The sequence below is a fragment of the Rutidosis leptorrhynchoides genome, chromosome 1, assembly GCF_046630445.1.
Source record: "Rutidosis leptorrhynchoides isolate AG116_Rl617_1_P2 chromosome 1, CSIRO_AGI_Rlap_v1, whole genome shotgun sequence".
NCBI classification, from domain to species: domain Eukaryota; kingdom Viridiplantae; phylum Streptophyta; class Magnoliopsida; order Asterales; family Asteraceae; genus Rutidosis; species Rutidosis leptorrhynchoides.
In genome coordinates this window covers 124,951,585-124,972,179 of record NC_092333.1, presented here as the reverse complement: position 1 = coordinate 124,972,179, position 20,595 = coordinate 124,951,585, and the positions used below count along the sequence as shown (strand labels likewise).

The 20,595-nt window shown below is 34.2% G+C and overlaps 2 protein-coding genes across 2 annotated transcripts; both read left to right on the top strand.

Annotated features, from left to right (window-relative positions):
* The first annotated feature begins 5,058 nt into the window (after positions 1–5,058).
* LOC139888826 (uncharacterized) lies at positions 5,059–9,682 on the top strand. Its single transcript, XM_071871814.1, has 7 exons — positions 5,059–5,197; positions 5,301–5,326; positions 6,584–7,529; positions 7,699–8,172; positions 8,263–8,580; positions 8,624–8,761; positions 8,964–9,682. Exons 1-7 carry the CDS (start codon positions 5,059–5,061, stop codon positions 9,680–9,682), a joined length of 2,760 nt encoding a protein of 919 aa, XP_071727915.1.
* LOC139888821 (uncharacterized) lies at positions 9,682–10,491 on the top strand. The gene has a single exon (XM_071871809.1). It carries the CDS (start codon positions 9,682–9,684, stop codon positions 10,489–10,491), a length of 810 nt encoding a protein of 269 aa, XP_071727910.1.
* Positions 10,492–20,595: the final 10,104 nt, after the last annotated feature.

Here is a 20,595-nt window from a genome sequence, read left to right as displayed (position 1 = left end):
CTTAGCTAACGGTTTATTAAGTTTAGGCACAAATTTTGGAGACACAAACGATAAATTTGCACCGCTATCAAATAGAATCCTTGCCGGATTTGAGTTAACCATGAAAGTACCTGAAACGACTTCATTGGATTGCTTGGCTTCGTCATTGGTCATCAAATAATTACATCCGCTAGCCGACCCCGCCGCCTTCTCCATTCTCTTAACTTGATCATTTCGGAGTTCGGGGCACTCCGACTTTCGGTGCCCTTCTTGTTGACAATTGAAACATGTGATCACATTAGTACGCGGTTTTGGGCAATCACGAGAGTAGTGACCTTTTTGCCCACAATTGAAACAAGTGACCATGTGACCACTAGAAGCACCCTTCTTTACACTACCCACACTTTTGGAAGCTCCTTTACTCTTCTTGTTCGAAAAATTAGAAGCTTCAAACTTTCATTTACTTGGCGCATAACTAACCGGACTCGGAGCTTGCGCTTCAAACCCCTTCGCCACCGCCAAAAGCTTAGCAAAAGTCTCAACATGACCAATACTAATTTTACCCTTCAAATCATCTCTAAGGGTCGCATGAAAGTCTTCCATTAACAATTGATCATTCCCCACATACTCGGGGCAAAAGCTCGCCTTAGCGAGAAAGTTGGTTTTGAGAGTGTTTAGTTCCAAAGACCCTTAACGCATGTTCCTTAACTCGTTGTGCAATTTGGAAAGATCCTCTTGCGTACGATATTCAAGGAAAAACTCCTTCTTGAAATCCGCCCAAGATAACCCTACAAAAGCCGCATCACCCACCATATCAATCTTGCCATCGAGCCAATCTTTAGCATGGCCCCTTAACAAACTAGTAGCAAGCCTTGTTTTCTTTTCGGGAGGGCACTTGGTTGTGCGAAAACAACCTTCAACATCAGAAATCCAATCCGCACTCTTCATAGGGTCGGGATCCCCGTGAAAGTGAGGAGGCTTAGTTGCCAAGAAGTTCTTATAGCTAAACTCCAACTCGCCCACATTTTGAGGTCTAGGAAACCTCCTTTCAACTTCTTCTTTAACAGCATTAGTCATCCGTTCTTGAATCATATCGACAATTTGTTCCGAAACCGACTCTTCGAATATTTGTTTAAACCTTCGTGAGAAAACCGAAACATAGTTTTCTAAAGCGGTCTCAATCTTGGTAGTCATCTCATCTTCCTCCACATGAGAGGGACCACCATTGCCATTCGTATTCGTTCCGTTTCTCGTCTTCATTCTAAAGATTAAAAATGGATTAGACATCACCAACAATTTAATACACATATATACCTATGCATATGACCGCACACACACCACATCTAGCTCGATACTTGTCGCACATCCTTGCTTGACTTGACTTGCAACCGTAATAGTGGTCGCGACTCACTATTACGCTCACATGCCGTGCCATGCTCAAACGTATCACAACCATCTTGTTCGATGTTTAAAACAATAACACACGATTAGTAACATCATAACATAGCATAGTTGTCCACTTATGCATCAAAGAACTAATCAAACCCCGCACTGACCCATAGTCCTACAAGTCCCGCATATAATTCCACAACACAAAAGTCTAAGTCTAGGCGCCTATCTCAAGTCACCTAAATCCCTTAGACCATGCTCTGATACCACTTGTAACAACCCAACCCTCATTATACCAAAAACATGACCCAAAAAAATAAAAATTCCTGGACAGACCATCTGGACGGCGTCCAGAATTCTGGATGGCGTCCAGCCTTTAATACTGGGACGGCGTCCAAGGATTTGGGACAGCGTCCCAATGAACTGCCAGGGACTGATCTGTCCCGTTTTACACGTGTGCAAAAAAAATGACTCCCGACACTTTTCAGCGAAACCAATTATCACATCACATCAATATATGTAAAACTAAGAGATTCCCACAATAAAACCAAGTTTACATCACCGGGCCCACAACGACCCGTTTTACAATTTCGTTCAAAAATATAAGTTTCGACCAAAAAAGTTTAAATACCAAACGACACTTAGAGCATGGTGTTTGGGGTTAAACTACCCAAATCTTGGCCGAACTTTCCCCAAAAGCTAGAACCCCCGAGAGCCACTAGTCCAAGCGAATACCTTTGCCCTTATCCAAGCCGGATCCTAAAAAGGTAAACAACGAGAGGGTAAGCTTACGCTTAGTGAATGCAATAATTATACATATACATATATAACCTACTTACTTGCAATCACGTACACAATTACCTCATACATACAAGCAATATAAATAACATACCAACGCAAGGTACAACGCTAAATCCCCAAGACCATAAGCTAGCATGAACAATAGCATATATAACCCGAATAATATAAATGCCACACAACAAACACATAACCATGGTTAACCAATAGTACAAAGGAATGGTACTTTGAATTTCCCATCGGTGTTCCCAACAACTGTTAGCGTACAATGAATTATAACACTAACCCCGGAGTGGTATCGATCACCCGAACTTTAAACCAACCCGTCACGTGTAATGTGGTATCGAATGCCCGAACTTTAAACCCACGCTACAAGCCCACACACATACATGACATGGCATCAAACGCCCGAACTTAAATCCATATCATATATTGACCCGATGTGGTATCGACCGCCCGAACTTAAACCCACATCGAATCTTGTACAAGTAAATACATTATATACACACATATATAATCATTCCACTCACCTTGTCGTCTAGGCGAGATTTCCAATAACAACTTGAATCCTTCAAAGCGAGTCACCTAACACAATTAACTCTCAATTAATACACATAGTATGTCAGACTTTCCACCAACTAGCCTAACTAGTGCATTTATGACCCAAATGGGTATTTATGACCCATTTGCCCTAAAATCGCCAATTTAAGGTCCAACTCCTCAACAAATCACTAAAGACTAATAATTAAGGTTCTAAGACTCTCATCATACATAACTAGGGTGTTTTCATACCCATTTTAACCCGCTAGGTCAAACTCACCCATTTTACCCATTTCAAGTCAACCATGAACCCTAATAACACTATCAACTAACAACACAAGTGAGCTAGTGATTTATTAAACCTTTAAGACTCCTTAGCACCAATTATGACTTTGAAACCCTAGGTTAGTAAGTCTTGAGTCTTTCATGAACCATCTTTACCCAAAATCATCACATATGGGTTTTATGTTCAACCCTAACCCAAACCCTAACCATTTAACACTAATTAAGTAAGAAAATGGAGATTAGGACTTACCACCACTATCACCGTGTAGCTAGCGACTGGATGAACAACTTTACAACGCGAGCTAAGACCCGAAAATAACTTCTTCCTCCTTTGCTTGAGCTCTCTCACTCTAGGAATCACTCTCTCTCTATAATGAAGTGAAGAAGATGAGGTTGGTGTAAGTGGAGTAATGACTCCCCCAAAACTGACCTAAAGGCCTTCAATTCATTCCAAGAGTGAAAATACCAAAATGCCCTTTAAAATATCTAAAAAACCCAAACTGGCCAGTCAGTGCTTCTGGACGGCGTCCCAAAATCCGAACGGCGTCCAGCCCTTAAAACTTGGACGGCGTCCCAGGCCTTTGGACGGCGTCCCACATGCTGAACAAAAACGGATGTTACACTAATATGATTTATCGAAAGGGTTTAATCTGTTATTTTAATAGTCACTATAACGAGTTAGGGCTTCTTTTATTAAAACAAGCTTCGGATATGAAAGTATTAGAAGCTGTTTATGTTTATGGTTTGATAATGTTTGCTAAGCACCAAATACAGTTTAGGGGTATCGGTTTATAAATCCTAATTCAAACATTCCCACCCTTACCTGATTTGATTGTTGCGGTTAGAAACCGGGTTTTTGCTATGCTAGCCAGGTTATGGTTGTTTAACCGCCAACCTTTTGAGAACGTGAGAAGGAGGTGCCCTAACTTAGCCCACCAAGGTTATTTTCCAGATGCACATGGCTGGGATCAAGAATTGCAACCACCCGAGTGCATGTCGTGTTTCTGGGCTTATGAGTTGGGGGTTTTTGTTCACCGCTTTCGTTATCAATAGGTGTATTAAAAATTATGGACATATTTTCTACTAAGTTGTGAAAAAGTTTGGTCATATTTTATATTATAAGTTATGGACATTAATGAAAAATTAATTTAATATCACAAATATCACTTTGTGTATATTTCTTCTATCGTTCATTTATGTTATAATGTGCAATGTGGATGTATATCTAATAGTATGAATACTAAAAAGAAAATATTTCATAATTAATACCATAGGACTAACAATTATTAGATTTTATTACTTACATCCCACAAAACAATTAAGTGGTAAATAATAAGAACTTTTATACTTACTCACACTTATAAGTACTACATTTTGGGTTAAACGTATTTGAACAATATGTTTGAAAATATCAATACTACATTTTTATGTTTTAGTCATTTGTTGTTATTGTAATCTATTCTAATTAAATGGCTTAGTTGTTGGGCTTATACATGACCTTTAATTATTATTTTGTTGGTTATTGGACTTTGAAACCTACATCCCTTAACCTGTAACTTACATAATTACAATAGATTAAATTTACTTTTAGAATAGATTATAAAATATAAATCTATGAAAAAAGTTACACAATAACATAAATAATAATTGGAGATCATAAATCCAACATGAATTTTACTTCTTCCACATGAATTGTCTAAACTACCCTTAATGAAATGCTTACACAAATTATTTAAAACTTTATAAGAGTTAAATTATGATAGGACATTTTGAGAAATACACATCAAAATGGAGTGGAAGAAGTAAATTGTGTGTTGGAAAGACTAAAGTTTAAAAGTTTGACTAAAAAACCATGATTACCTTAGACTTATCCCTACTAATAGGGTTTTAGTTCATGTTACCAATAAAACAATTAACAAAATAAACATGCCTTTACCTGTTGGATTTAGACACTAACCACTTTTACAAAATTTGAAATTTGAAATTATCAAACATGAATAAATGGATCAACTAAAATCATCTTCAAGAATCAAATTTTCAGCATCTCTTTCATAAAATAAACTTGAAATGGATAGGGTTTTGAGAAGATCATCACGTAACAATCAATCAAAACTAAAAGAAACAAATAGTAGTAACGAAGAACTTATCAACAAGAGAAAACAACCATTAGGGGATTTTGAGGTTGATATTAATGGATCAAATCCAGGTAATGCTTACCTGACTTATGAACTTACATTAACATTTTAAATTTTTTGCATTTCTTGATAATGAATCAATTGTAAATGTTATTTCACTTCTATCGTTCTTAGGAAACTCCTCCACTGCAAAGAGAATTGTTAGTAACATTATAAGGAAACACATAAATCAGACAAAACTAAACACAACAATTGGGCAACAATGCACCCCATCCAGTTTAATACTAACATGTGGTTTTGCTATTAATACTTTAGTTATGTGGTAGCGTTGGTTTAAATATGTATATAATTTTCCGGTGTAGATTTTAAGTAAACATGAATTATTTGTTGATTCGGATTTAACCAACACAATTGGAACAACGTTTCTGAATTCATCTAGAACACAATTTACATCAAGCGTCAGTAAAGAAAACATGTTTCAACAATCGTCATATAAAGAGGGTGAATGTTCACATACCATTGCAACTCCGGCACCAAAAACACCAAGTCTTAGATTAGGAAATCCATCACTTACAAATAGTGACCAACGTGAATGTACATCGGATAGTGTATCCAAAGGTAATTATATTGGAGGAATGTTATATTTGCTTTTACCTTAAATTATTAAAATTGTCATAATTAGTGTTTAAAATGTATTTTTAGATGCACGGTCAAAGCGAAAAAATACCAACAAGCATTGGAGGCGAAATATTACACCAATTGCTTTCGACATTGAACAACCGATCTCCAATGATTTTCAAAAATCATCATTCAAGGGAATTTCTAACGGTTCTCATTTTGATTTTTTTAACATTTGTTCACTTATTATATATTTGAAAAGATAAACTAATTAATTGTTAGTTTTGACAGATTATGTTGATTACGGAGATCTTACGTATATATGTTCTGCTTGCGGTGCTAAATTGTGGCTTAAATAGACTAAACGTGGGAAACTGAATCAATGTTTTACTGTAGCAGAGTCACTATGTTGTCAAAAAGGTAAAATCGCGCGAGTTCACCAAGTCTCCTCCTAAATTAATTTGGGATCTATATAACAACAAGCATCCAAAAAGTAAACATTTCCTTGAGAATATTAGACAGTACAACATGATTTTTGCATTTACTTCCATAGGTGGCAAGGTGGATAATCGATTCAACAATAATCGTGGCCCTTATACATTTCGTATGAGTGGACAAAATTTTCACCAGTATGGAGGTTTATTACCAAATATTGGTCAAAAACCCAGATTCGGATAGTTATACATATATGATACTTCAAATGAAGCCAATAACAGGAAAGAAGCAATCAGGTATGATTAGTCTAATTCATATATTGTAACATCACATAATAGGAATACTAAAAACAAATTCAGAATATTAACAGGTTAATTTGTTTGTGTTTGACTTAATAACATCAGGAAAAACAAGACAAGTCAACGTCTTCACGTTATTCACTAGACGAGGATCTCATTGTTCAAATAATGCAAGTTCTCGGTGAACATAATCCTCTGGTCAAGACTTTTTGGATGGCCCGTGAACGGTTTAAAGATGATCCTGATATGCAGTTGAAAATTAAATTAATTGGTAGACGAACCAAATTTGCACGTAATTATAATCTACCAACGGTTGATGAAGTTGCAGCACTTATTGTTGGTGATATCAATGTATCTTCCTTTGACGAAAGGGATATATTAATTGAGAGTCACGTTGAAGGATTAAAAAGAATCTCTGAGCTTCATCCTGAATATTTAGCTCTACAATATCCACTTCTGTTTATTTATGCAGAAGATGGGTACCGTGCAGACATACTTCATCGTGATGTCGATGTCTACGAGCATACCACATGGAAGAAAAAAAGGGTTACTATGCGTGAATTTTTTGCATATAAACTTCAGGAACGTGCTGTACCCACACTTGTGCACTTGGGTCGTAAGTTGTATCAACAATTCGTAGTAGATGCTTACACTATGATTGAGGCAGAAAGAATATCATACATAAGGAAGAATCAAAATATTCTAAGAGCTGATACTTTCACCAACATAATGAATGCATCGTTATCGGGTAATGCGGTGAATAGTATGATGGGCAATATGATAAAACTTCCTTTCTCATTCACGGGTAGTGCTAGATATATGATTGAGAATTATCGTGATGCTATGGCACTTTGTCGTGTATTTGGCTATCCCGACTTATTTTTAACTTTTACATGTAATCCAAAGTGTCCCGAAATCACAAGAGAATTGGACGGTACAGGTTTTAAACCAGAAGACAAATATGCTTTGTGTGCAAGGATGTTTAAAATGAAGCTCGACCAACTGATGAAAGATATAAGGAAAAAAAAGATTTTTGGTACTTTGAAAGCAGGTTTGACTAATAACTTTTATCTACTTTACCAATTTCATTATGTGTTAAATTGATTTTTTTATATTTAATGTTTACATACTATGTCAATAACTACTAATATACAACACAATTTACATCATCCAATAATAGATAACTCCCTTATTAATAATTTGTTTCTTTATTTTTTTAGAAGTCTATACCGTGGAATTTCAAAAACGTGGTTTGCCTCATGCTCATATATGCTTATTCCTTGATGAAAGAAGCAAAATGCCACAACTAGAAGATGTAGATAAGTATATATGCGCTGAAATACCGGATGAAATCAACAAACCAGAACTGTATCAACTCGTGTCAGATTTAATGATACACGGCCCTTGTGGGGACAAGAATCCATCGTGCCAATGCACCGATACAGAAACCAAAAAATGTACAAAAAGGTTTCCAAAACCTTTCTCGGATGTCACAAAAACTGATCAAGACGGTTATCCAATCTACAGAATAAGGAATGACGGAAGAACGGTCAGAAAACAAGGTCACGATTTGGATAACAGCTGTGTGGTACCTTATAACCCTCAACTACTTAAAATGTACCAAGCACATCTCAATGTAGAGTGGTGTAACCAAATAGGTTCAATTCGATATTTGTTCAAATATATCAACAAAGGCAATGATAAGATTACAGCACATCTCTGTGATTAAGAAACTGATGAAATAAAACAATACTATGATTATCGATGTGTTTCATCTTGTGAAGCCATGTGGAGAATTTTCTCATTCGATATACATCATCATCGCCCATCAGTTATAAGACTGCTGTTCCATTTTGAAGGAGAACACCAAATCATTTTTGATGAAGATGAAGTAATAGAACAAGTATTAGAAAAACCATCTGTGAATACATCAATGTTTCTTGAATGGATGAAGTGTAATGGGTGCAACCAACAAGCACGTCAGTTGACTTACGTTGATTTCCCGACAAAGTTCATTTGGGACAAAGACAACAGGGTGTGGAAGTTGCGTAAAAGGAAAACCGGTGCAATTGGGCGTATTCATCATGTCTCACCAGCTGCTGGTGATCTTTTTTTATCTTAGAATTCTACTCAACAACGTTAAAGGTCCAACTTCGTATGAAGAAATCAGGACGGTAAATGGTATCCTATTTGATAACTTCAAAGATGCTTGCTACCATTTAGGTTTATTGGATGATGATAACGAGTATACAGAAGCTATTAAAGAGGCTTTTTTTGGGGAGGGTAGACATTTTGTTAGAAATTTTTTTGCACAACTACTGTTAACTAACACTATGAGTCGACCGGAAAATGTATTTGACAAAATATTTGAATTTTTGTCGGTAGATGTCGTTCATCCAAATAGAACATGTAATGATATTTACATTATATTATTCGATTTTTGTCAAATACAATATACTAATAAATCAAATGTAATTGATTGCAGGAACAAAAATTGGGATCGAACTTTTGAAAGATTTAACTTTACAAGAGATCGAAAGACTACTTCAACGTAATAGTAGTTCATTGAGAAATTTTAGTTCAATGCCTTTCACATATTATAATACAAGGAATATTTCTGAAAACCATCTTATTATAGATGAGCTCTCCTACGACAAAAGTACACTTGAAGTTGAACATGCAGATTTCATTACCAAGTTAACAACAGAACAAAAGGATGCATATGATCGGATAATAAAAGCTGTTGATGAAGGCACAGGAGCTGTGTTCTTTTTGTACAGTTATGGTGGTACTGGAAAAACATTTCTCTGGAAAACACTAACAGCTGCATTACGAAGTAAAGGAGAAATTGTTTTAAATGTTGCAACAAGTGGTATTGCAGCTTTATTGTTATCTGGAGGTCGGACAGCTCATTCACGTTTTAGAATACCACTTCAACCGACAGATGAGTCCTTTTGTACTATTAAGTCGGACAGCAATTTGGCTGAGCTCATTAGGAGGGCGAAACTTATTATTTGGGATGAGGCCCCGATGGTGAACAAGATGTGTGTTGAAGCATTGGATTGGTCTTTTCGTGATATATGCCGACAAATCAATCCTCATAGCATAGCATGGATACTCTATTTGGGGGTAAAATTGTTGTGTTTGGTGGTGATTTTCGACAAATTTTACCGATCATTCAAAAGGGTACAAGACAAGATATAATGGCTGCATCACTCAATTCCTCCTATTTGTGGGATTATGTTACTGTTTTGAAACTTACAGTTAACGTGAGATTAGGTGGTCTTGGTACGTCTTCAACTGATGCCGATACTAGAAAGTTTGCTGAATGGATACTAGAAATAGGCAATGGTAATGTCGGTGAATCCGAAGACGGAGTTTTTGATATTGAGATTCCACAAGATCTTTTGATAACAGATTCTGTTGATCCAATCGGTTCTATGATCTCAAATATTTATCCAGAATATCTTCTTAATCTTGCCAATCTACATTATTATCAACAACGTGCTATTCTTGCTCCAACTCATGAAGTTGTGGACATCATTAATGATAGAATGATGCATTGTATGGAAGGTGAAGAAAGGTCCTATTTGAGTTCAGATAGTAAATGTGCTTCACAAAGAGACACTGACTTTAATTCTGAACTATACAATACTGATTTCTTAAATAGTATTGAAGTTGGTGGATTACCAAAGCACAATCTAAGGCTGAAAGTTGGTGTACCAGTTATGTTACTTCGAAATGTTGATCAAGCAGGAGGTCTGCGTAATGGTACAAGGTTACAAGTTATTGAATTAGGGGAAAGAATGATCAAAGCCAAAATTTTAACCGGTTCAAATATGAGAATGATAACAGCTATATCACGTATGCTAATTGTTCCTACGGACAAGAGAATACCTTTCAAATTCCAAAGAAGACAATATCCGTTGTCGGTGTGCTTTACAATGACCATAAATAAAAGTCAAGGACAATCATTGGAGCATGTCGGTTTATTTCTTCCAACCGGTCTTTAGTCATGGACAACTATACGTTGCACTTTCTCGAGTAACCAATCGGCAAGGAATAAACATATTAATTCTAGACAATGATAATAAAATATCCAACAAAACCAAAAATGTTGTATTCAAAGAAGTGTTGCAACACTTATAGATTTAAGTTTAGAACTATGTTTAATGTTTTTTTTTTTGTTAAAAAATTAGAACTATGTTTGATTTTTATGAAATCTATTAACTATAATGTATGTTTAATGTTATTTTTGTTAAAAATTAGAACTATGTTTCATTTTTATGAGATCCATCAACAATTAATTACATATCATAACTTCTAAATGTTTGCATCAACATTTTTTAAAAACAACTACCAGTTGTTGCTACAAATAATGAAATAGCTATAATCATTAATCATAGAATAATCGAAACATTTACAAAAAATATTTGTTACACAAATTCAAATAAATTTATTTGGTGATTAAAAAATAAAAATTATATCTTTTGTTGATACTAATTTAATAAAAAATCTTTTATAATCAGTTATATTATATCCACCGTGCATCGCACGAGCTCAAAAAATCTAGTACTTCTATCTATTACGAGTACTATTCATTTAGCTATTGACAAATTCTTTCTTACAAACCTGAAAACGTGAAACTTATAGAACATTCAAAAAATGCATGCCAAAAACGTGGTTATTTTTTGTCGTTTGAGTCCGTCCAATTGTACTACGTAGTACTACGGAGTTTTATTATGCTATTCAAGATGTATAGAAGTCATGGTCATTGCAAGTAGCATCTTTGTTCAATTTGATTGTTACAATTGGTAGTAGAATTATATCGCTAGATCCAGTGGCGATTCCAAAATTATAACTCAATGAGGTCCGTTCAATTTTTTAGTATTAGTGGTAATTTACCTTCAAAAATACTATAAATTCGAAAATTATATGGGGTCCGAGTAGTTAAATTTAGTGGTGTCCTATACAATTTAAAAGAAAAACTATAAATTTGAAAATATTTAGGTCCTTCAGTTAATTTTAGTGGTGTCCTATATAATTTAAAAGTATTTTCTACTAAATACTTTCTCAAAAGTAAAAATATGGCTTTAATCGGCAAGTGGTGATAGAGGTTTAAAACCGAATCAACTTCCTTGTTGGTTAAAGTCATTAAAAGTTTATATGGGTCTTCGAGGGGTATTGGTTCGGGTACTATGATGTCGTAGCGTGGGGGTACGTGATAGTACTATATTTTACTACGAAATATGTTACAAATTACACAAGTTTTAATTATTTATTTACAAATGGGATATACTTAAACCTTGCTACAACACTATAGGCAGTGTACCTAATCGTAGAGTAGTATAGTTTTTAGTAAGTCCGGTTCGTTCCACAGGGAGCGGGCTTATTGCACACTATATTTTTAAACAACTATATTTGTGCAAAATATATATAATTATATATAATAATATATAAAAGGGGAGTTTACCGTTTAATGACCGGTTTGTCGATTTTATATTTTAAGCGAAGCGTAAAGTAAATGACGATATTTAACTAACAATATAAAATAAATAACAATAATTAAAATGACAATCAATAAAAGTACGAGGAAAAATGAAATAAAATATATTATGCTTATTTAAACTTCCGTAACTATGATGTTTGACGTTTTGATTTTAATTTATTGTCCTGGGTTAATTGTCCTTTGTCCTGGATGTATTTGAAACCTATCTGGTTTTTGTCCACAATAGTTCATCGATCATAATTATAAAATGCTCGGCAAATTTAACCTTATGCCCGAAGTCAAATATTCCAACTAACTGGGGATTCGAACTGTAACAAGGTCTTAATACTTTGCTTAATGAATACACCAGGTTATCGACTGTGTGTAAACCAAGGTTTTAATACTTTGTTAACAATTACACCAATTACCCTTGAATGTAATCCACCCCTGTTTTAATGAGTCCATTGACTATTAATCCATCCCCGTGTCCGGTTAAATGAACGATTATTCGTACATATAAATACCCCGCCCATCGTGTCCGATTAAGCGTATGTGGTTATATATAAATACGTCAAATTATAAGTTTGTATATTAAATTAACAAGGTATTGTTTAGTTAATATAAAACCCATTAATAGCCCGTAGTCTAATTTCCACAAGTGTCGTTCTTTTATTCAAACCCCAATTATGGTACAAAGCCCAATTACCCCGTCTTTAATATTTAGTCCAACATCATGATTACTTTAGCTCAAATAAGCATAATAATAACTTAAGTACGAGACATTAATTTAAAAGGAGAACATAGCTTACATTGATTATTTATCGCGTAGTGTTACACGGACAGAACTCCGACTTTAAAACCCGTAAAATAACCTTTACATCACTCGAACTAATCTAATATAACACTAATCTATATTATATATATATATATATATATATATATATATATATATATATATATATATATATATATATATATATATATATATATATTATATATATTATATATTTATTTATTTATTATCTTACGGAGTATTATTATTATTATTATGTTCTTTTTACTCGCAGAATTCGTGAGATTTTATAGGCATTCTGAAATTTTTGTGCTCCGCGAGTCGCGGCACTTGGTGCCTGAGAACTCCGCGAGTCGCGGGGAAATGGAATACAGCTCACACCCTTTTGGATTTTCTTTGCCGACGTTTTATATATATAAATATAAAATATAAATAATTAATATAATTATTTATATATTATATTATATTCTTGTGCATAGTAGACTTATAATTTTTAGTCCGTTGCGTCGCGCGTTGAGAGTTGACTCATGTTCCGGTTCCGGATTTTCGAACGTCCTTGCATACAATTTAATATCTTGTACTTTGCGTTCCGCAACTTGTACTCTTGTCATTTTTAGACGTTTCTTATCAATAAATTGAACCACTTGGATTGTATCTTGTACATTTGAGTTTTTTGGTCATTTGCGTCTTCAAATCGTCGTTTTCGCCTTTTGTCTTCGCACTTTATTTAATATAAACGATTACAACTTAAAATAGGACAATTATAACTAAATAATTTACATATTGGAAGGATATTGCTATTAAATATATGTTCATTTGGAGCACTATCAAATATCCCCACACTTGAACGTTGCTTGTCCTCAAGCAATACATAACTTGAAATAATATAATACATCACAAATCACTTCTTTATTCTTCACACTTTGTACATCAGTGATTTTGATATGGTGGTATAAACAATGATAGTAACAATAGAACCATGGTTAAAGGTGGGTGTGTCATACACAGTTGCCTCGGGTTTAGGTCAACGACACTTACAATCAAATAGCCGATTTACTTTCGGTTTCTAAAGCAAAGTGCACATTTGAAAGGCAGTTTACAGTCCCACATGACTATGAAAATGTAGATCCGTAAGGAAATTGGATCTTTATGAAAATATTTGATCTTTTGAAAATTCAATCTAGTTTTTACCCTAGATAAGTTTTCCGGAAAAACCCTTCACCGGTGTTTGCAAATTATTTTTGTGGGTTGTGTGGGTTTCATATTTGAAAATTTTAGCTCAACACTTGTGGTTTTGTGTTACCCACTTGCTAACCTTGTATTGGGAAAGCAACACGTCCAGTATACTTGCTCCGTATATTACCTTTCGGTAAACTACCGTCCGGTTGTAAAGGAAAGCGATGAACAAGAAACGGTTAAGGCAATGTCCCGTGACTTGCTTTTGATTATGGTCTATAAACGTGTCGGATGCTATTACTATCCTTTGTAGGAGCAATAGTAAAGATCATCCTATGATTTTTTTGGTCTGGCACAAGGTCCTGTGTCCGACCATGCTATGCAACCACCATTCTTACGGTTGACACCCGATTTGGTTCAGGTGACCTAATGAATTCCAGGTGAATTCCTAGGATTTTACGTTCAATGGTAATGAACGCATTGAAAATGGTTTTTCAGAAAACAAATCGGTTTTAATTTTGATCAAAATATTTTCTCGTTCAAGCTCGAGTTTAGATATCATCGAATTCCATGAGTTTGTAATTCTCAATCTTTAAGGTCAATCTCAAGGATTGAGTAATATCAGTCTTAAAAGCTAATTTTTAATCTTTTAAGGAGATTATCCTTTCTGGGGATCTGATTCATTAGTCTTATCAAGCTAATTTGCACGGCGCCCTCCCCATTTTACGAGACAGATCCTCTCATGGTTAGGATAAGTCTGACAACATGGCGACCCTGTTTTATGCTGAGGTCCGTGGATTTCCTGCTGATTTTAGTGATGACTTTTCTAGATTTTTCGTCAACCTACAGCTGGTCTGGACGACAACTTCTTGACCTAAATCAAGAAGCGCGTGTCTTTTTCGGAAGACTTTACTTCCTTTTAATGATGGAATTGATTCATCGTGTAGATCCATCTTTTCTTTCAAATATATTACAGTAAATCGGGTAAAACAGTTAATTTAGTCCAAAACAAAAGCACCTGCAATAACTTTACAGAAACATGTGATATATAGTTTTTAATTGAATAACTTGATACATTCTCCCCACACTTAGTTTCTTTCTTTGCCTTTTTATTCTCCTTTATTCCATTTTAAATGAATTCAATCGTTTTAGGGTGTTTCTCAATTTATGTCCTTTCCGAGGTAACGATAATTTCGGTATTAACACCTAGTTTTCACCGTTCATAAATATATATAAACATGATTTTGAATTCATTTAGTTGAATTTTTTTTTTTAAATTTTCATAAAATTTAGAAAATAAACCAAGTATAAACCCGAGAGAATTTATAACCCTTCCCCACACTTGAGATCATGTAATGCCCTCATTTGCATGAAATCAGACTATATTTATAAATTCATGAGGGTGATAAGTGTAGAAAAGTGATTAAAAATACCCAGTTTGTAATTACAAAGCTCATCGAATGATAGATGGCGCGCCTCATCGTTCATTCCTTCTTGTTTTATCATACATGTTTTTCTTCAAAAACGGTTGCTTTTCTGAACTGTTTGTTAATATTTGAAAATGCGTCTTTTACCCTAACTTATCATGCATTTTTATTAACGAGTTATGCACTAACCCGAACCCCTAATTTAACGTTAAGTGGGGTTAGACTTCCCCACACTTAGCTGACGACATGTGAAGTCGGTAGAATAAGTTCCACGAATTAAAATAGTGAGCCAGTTATTTACATCTCGGGTGGTATATATTATATCAATGGGTTTAAAGTTTAGACCCATCCGATCGTCACTACCTAATTCTTTTTTAAGTGTAGCTTTTAGTAAATGGATATGTCTCTTTTCTGGTTCTTGGTCAAATGGATCGATATACACCGACATACTTATTTCTATAGGGTGGACAATTCCTAATATTTCCTTCCTTTTATTCTCGGGATCAAAGTTTTCACCTCTATTACCCAATTGGGTGAAATCTGAGGTGTCATTATCTATTACAGCTCGTAGTTCATCTTCGATAGATGACTCGTCTATTGAGAATATTGGGTTGGAAGGTTGTGTAATGGTGAATTTCGGGATTGGAGTAGATTCGTCTTCATTAACGGTACTTATCGGTCCCACCACTTTGGTCTCGAGGGTAAAGTTTTTAACGTTATCGTTTTCCCAAGAGTACCAATTTGTCACCCTTACTTTTTCTTCATTCATTGATTGATCGATGATTTCGTCGGTAGAGGCTAATGTGTCGATATGTTGTGAAATTGGTAAAGCTGAATAAAAAATATCATCGGGATAGTTGGTGATTTCGGAGCTCTCGAATTCATCAAAATTCGATGATATGAGATTTTCTTGCACAATACTCCTCAGATCAACAGGTGTGTAGTCTGATAGAGTTTCAGCTTGCCAGTTTACAAACTCTCTCATTTGTTCATTTTGAGCATTGAGTTCTTCGAGTTTGATTTTCATATTGTCTAATAAATTTTCAGACACGTAATTTTCCTCGTCTACTGGTTGTTGAGTTTGGATATATTCTTGGGAATAACCCAATTTGAATTGTATTCTTCATAATCATTCCATTCAGGTTCCGTGGGTGCGTAATTTTCCATAGGAACGTAATAATAACATTCCCATGTTGAGTGATAATCTCCACAGATTTCACAGCCAGTTATTGTTTCGTCATTCGTGATCCAAGATTGACCGAACGAATTGTCATCAACACCCATTTGAGAGTATTGATTTAATTGATTTTGGATATCAAAAAGAGTTTCCATAGCATTGTTTTCAAAATTTTCCATTTTATTGTGATGGCCAAATTTTAGCTACAATGTGGTGCATTTACTAATTATCCTATTAGTTATAAAAATAGAAAAACTTATATAAGTTGTCCAATTAATAGACTTTTCTGCTTTTGCCCACGTTTCGAATAGCCAAAAGATGCAGCAGGGAGCCAGAACCCTTTAAATCGGAAGCTCACAACTCAGCCACTAACAAATCCAACTATTACTACGAAGCAGAAAATTGTCAACGTCCATTAATTTAACCACTTAAATAATTTTTCTTTCCGTTTGAGATATTAGATAAGAAATAGAGAAAATTTCTAAGTCCTAAAAACTAAAGCATCGAGAAATAAGAAAGAAAAAGAGTGCGTCGAAAAATATCAAAAAAATAAAAGTGTCGAAAAATAATAGGCGTCGAAAAATAAAAATAAGAAAGTAGCGCTTCGAAACATAAAAAGGAATTAAAAACTAAGAATTAAAAGTTGCGTCTAAAAATATTAAAGCTTAAAAGAAAAACTATATCCCAAATGGTAATAACTTAAAAATGTACTAAAATATAAAAACGGCGTCGCAAAATTCTAAAGCACCTAAATCTTAGTCTAAAGAAAAAGCTCTTAAGGGATTTTATGACAAAGCCTAAAAATCTAGAAATAAAAATAACTACGGCAAAAACTATGACTTAAAACTAAGTACGAGCGATAAAATACAAATATTACGCTAAAACAAATAAAAAGATACAAAATATAAAAATAATCTTAAAGTTGTAAAAAGTACAATTTTTATAAAAATATTATTTTTATATTATTTATTTTATAAAACTATTAAGTTTATAAATTAATTAAACTAATTTAACTAAAAATACAAAATAATAAATAAACTAAACTAAATTATATAAAAATATAACTCTAATTAGGGTTTAATTTAAATAATAATAATAAAAACCCGTAATTAATGCGAATTCAGGGCTTCTGTGTGACCTGTCTGGGCGGCTCCGCGAGTCGCGGTGAACCCAGTTCAAAAACCCCGCGGGTCGCGGGGTATGAAATTTTAGATTAGGTGCAGGCCAAAATCGTTCGACAGGTTTTTTTTTTTTTATAATTTTTTTTTTAAATTTTATATTATTTTTCTAAAATGATATATAAATATATTTATACAAAAATAAATTAAAAATATAGCGTTTCGCCGAGTTCCCCGGCAGCGGCGCCAAAAACTTGATGTCGTAGCGTGGGGGTACGTGATAGTACTATATTTTACTACGAAATATGTTACAAATTACACAAGTTTTAATTATTTATTTACAAATGGGATATACTTAAACCTTGCTACAATACTATAGGCAGTGTACCTAATCGTAGAGTAGTATAGTTTTTAGTAAGTCCTGTTCGTTCCACAGGGAGCGGGCTTATTGCACACTATATTTTTAAACAACTATATTTGTACAAAATATATATAATTATATATAATAATATATAAAAGGGGAGTTTACCGTTTAATGACCGGTTTGTCGATTTTATATTTTAAGCGAAGCATAAAGTAAATGACGATATTTAACTAACAATATAAAATAAATAACAATAATTAAAATGACAATCAATAAAAGTACGAGGAAAAATGAAATAAAATATATTATGCTTATTTAAACTTCCGTAACTATGATGTTTGACGTTTTGATTTTAATTTATTGTCCTGGGTTAATTGTCCTTTGTCCTGGATGTATTTGAAACCTATCTGGTTTTTGTCCACAATAGTTCATCGATCATAATTATAAAATGCTCGGTAAATTTAACCTTATGCCCGAAGTCAAATATTCCAACTAACTGGGGATTCGAACTGTAACAAGGTCTTAATACTTTGCTTAATGAATACACCAGGTTATCGACTGTGTGTAAACCAAGGTTTTAATACTTTGTTAACAATTACACCAATTACCCTTGAATGTAATCCACCCCTGTTTTAATGAGTCCATTGACTATTAATCCATCCCCGTGTCCGGTTAAATGAACGATTATTCGTACATATAAATACCCCGCCCATCGTGTCCGATTAAGCGTATGTGGTTATATATAAATACGTCGAATTATAAGTTTGTATATTAAATTAACAAGGTATTGTTTAGTTAATATAAAACCCATTAATAGCCCATAGTCTAATTTCCACAAGTGTCGTTCTTTTATTCAAACCCCAATTATGGTACAAAGCCCAATTACCCTGTCTTTAATATTTAGTCCAACATCATGATTACTTTAGCTCAAATAAGCATAATAATAACTTAAGTACGAGACATTAATTTAAAAGGAGAACATAGCTTACATTGATTATTTATCGCGTAGTGTTACACGGACAGAACTCCGACTTTAAAACCCGTAAAATAACCTTTACATCACCCGAACTAATCTAATATAACACTAATCTATATTTTATATATATATATATATATATATATATATATATATATATATATATATATATTATATATTTATTTATTTATTATCTTACGGAGTATTATTATTATTATTATGTTCTTTTTACTCGCAGAATTCGTGAGATTTTATAGGCATTCTGAAATTTTTGTGCTCCGCGAGTCGCGGCACTTGGTGCCTGAGAACTCCGCGAGTCGCGGGGAAATGGAATACAGCTCACACCCTTTTGGATTTTCTTTGCCGACGTTTTATATATATAAATATAAAATATAAATAATTAATATAATTATTTATATATTATATTATATTCTTGTGCATAGTAGACTTATAATTTTTAGTCCGTTGCGTCGCGCGTTGAGAGTTGACTCATGTCCCGGTTCCGGATTTTCGAACGTCCTTGCATACAATTTAATATCTTGTACTTTGCGTTCCGCAACTTGTACTCTTGTCATTTTTAGACGTTTCTTATCAATAAATTGAACCACTTGGATTGTATCTTGTACATTTGAGTTTTTTGGTCATTTGCGTCTTCAAATCGTCGTTTTCGCCTTTTGTCTTCGCACTTTATTTAATATAAACGATTACAACTTAAAATAGGACAATTACAACTAAATAATTTACATATTGGAAGGATATTGCTATTAAATATATGTTCATTTGGAGCACTATCATACTACTTCATGGTTATCATCATCGAGAAGCACTTGGTCATCTATTAATTTAACAGGAGTGTCATAGATAGCTCTAACATTACTTTCATGAACTCTTTCATAAAGGTTGTTGGCAAAGGGGCATTCGACTTTTATTGAAATGAAGGTTGACATTGCGAAGAGACCTTAAAAGATAGATTCAACAGACTTCAATTCTAGAGGTTGATTTGAATGTTGAGGTCAAAGACAGATGCCCGGTTTGCGATGGTGGATTGGAGAGTGTTGACCAGTGTCTTTATCTTTACAACGCGGCTTTTGAAATTTGGGAACGTGTGTTTAATTGGTGGTCTTTGGGTACCCCATCTAAATTTAGCACTGGCTTTCCTTGGTAATGGTCACTCGTTTTCCTCTTCGACAGGAAAACCCTTATGCAGACAATTGAATGGATAACAGGTTACATGATTTGGAAAAATGAGAATGCGATTACTTTCTCCAACTCGAGGCAAAAAAGTAACATGGTACTTAATGAAATTCAATTGAGGAGTTGTGAGTGGATTTAGAAAATTAATAAGAACCTTGTCCTCGATCGGAATCTTTGGATCTCTAACCCCTGGTCTGTTATTCTGTTTCAACCAATCGAACGGGTATCGACTGATGTTACCGTGTTTCGTGCATGTTTGCGTTGATCTTAATGTCTGAGGCGCCTTTGTTTCATGTTCAATACAACATATAACTATTTTCGTTGTTACGCTGCATTAAGCTAGGTAATCCGTTTGGGTGGCTAAGTGGGTTGGGTCTGGGTCTCTTTGTCGTTGATTGTCTCAG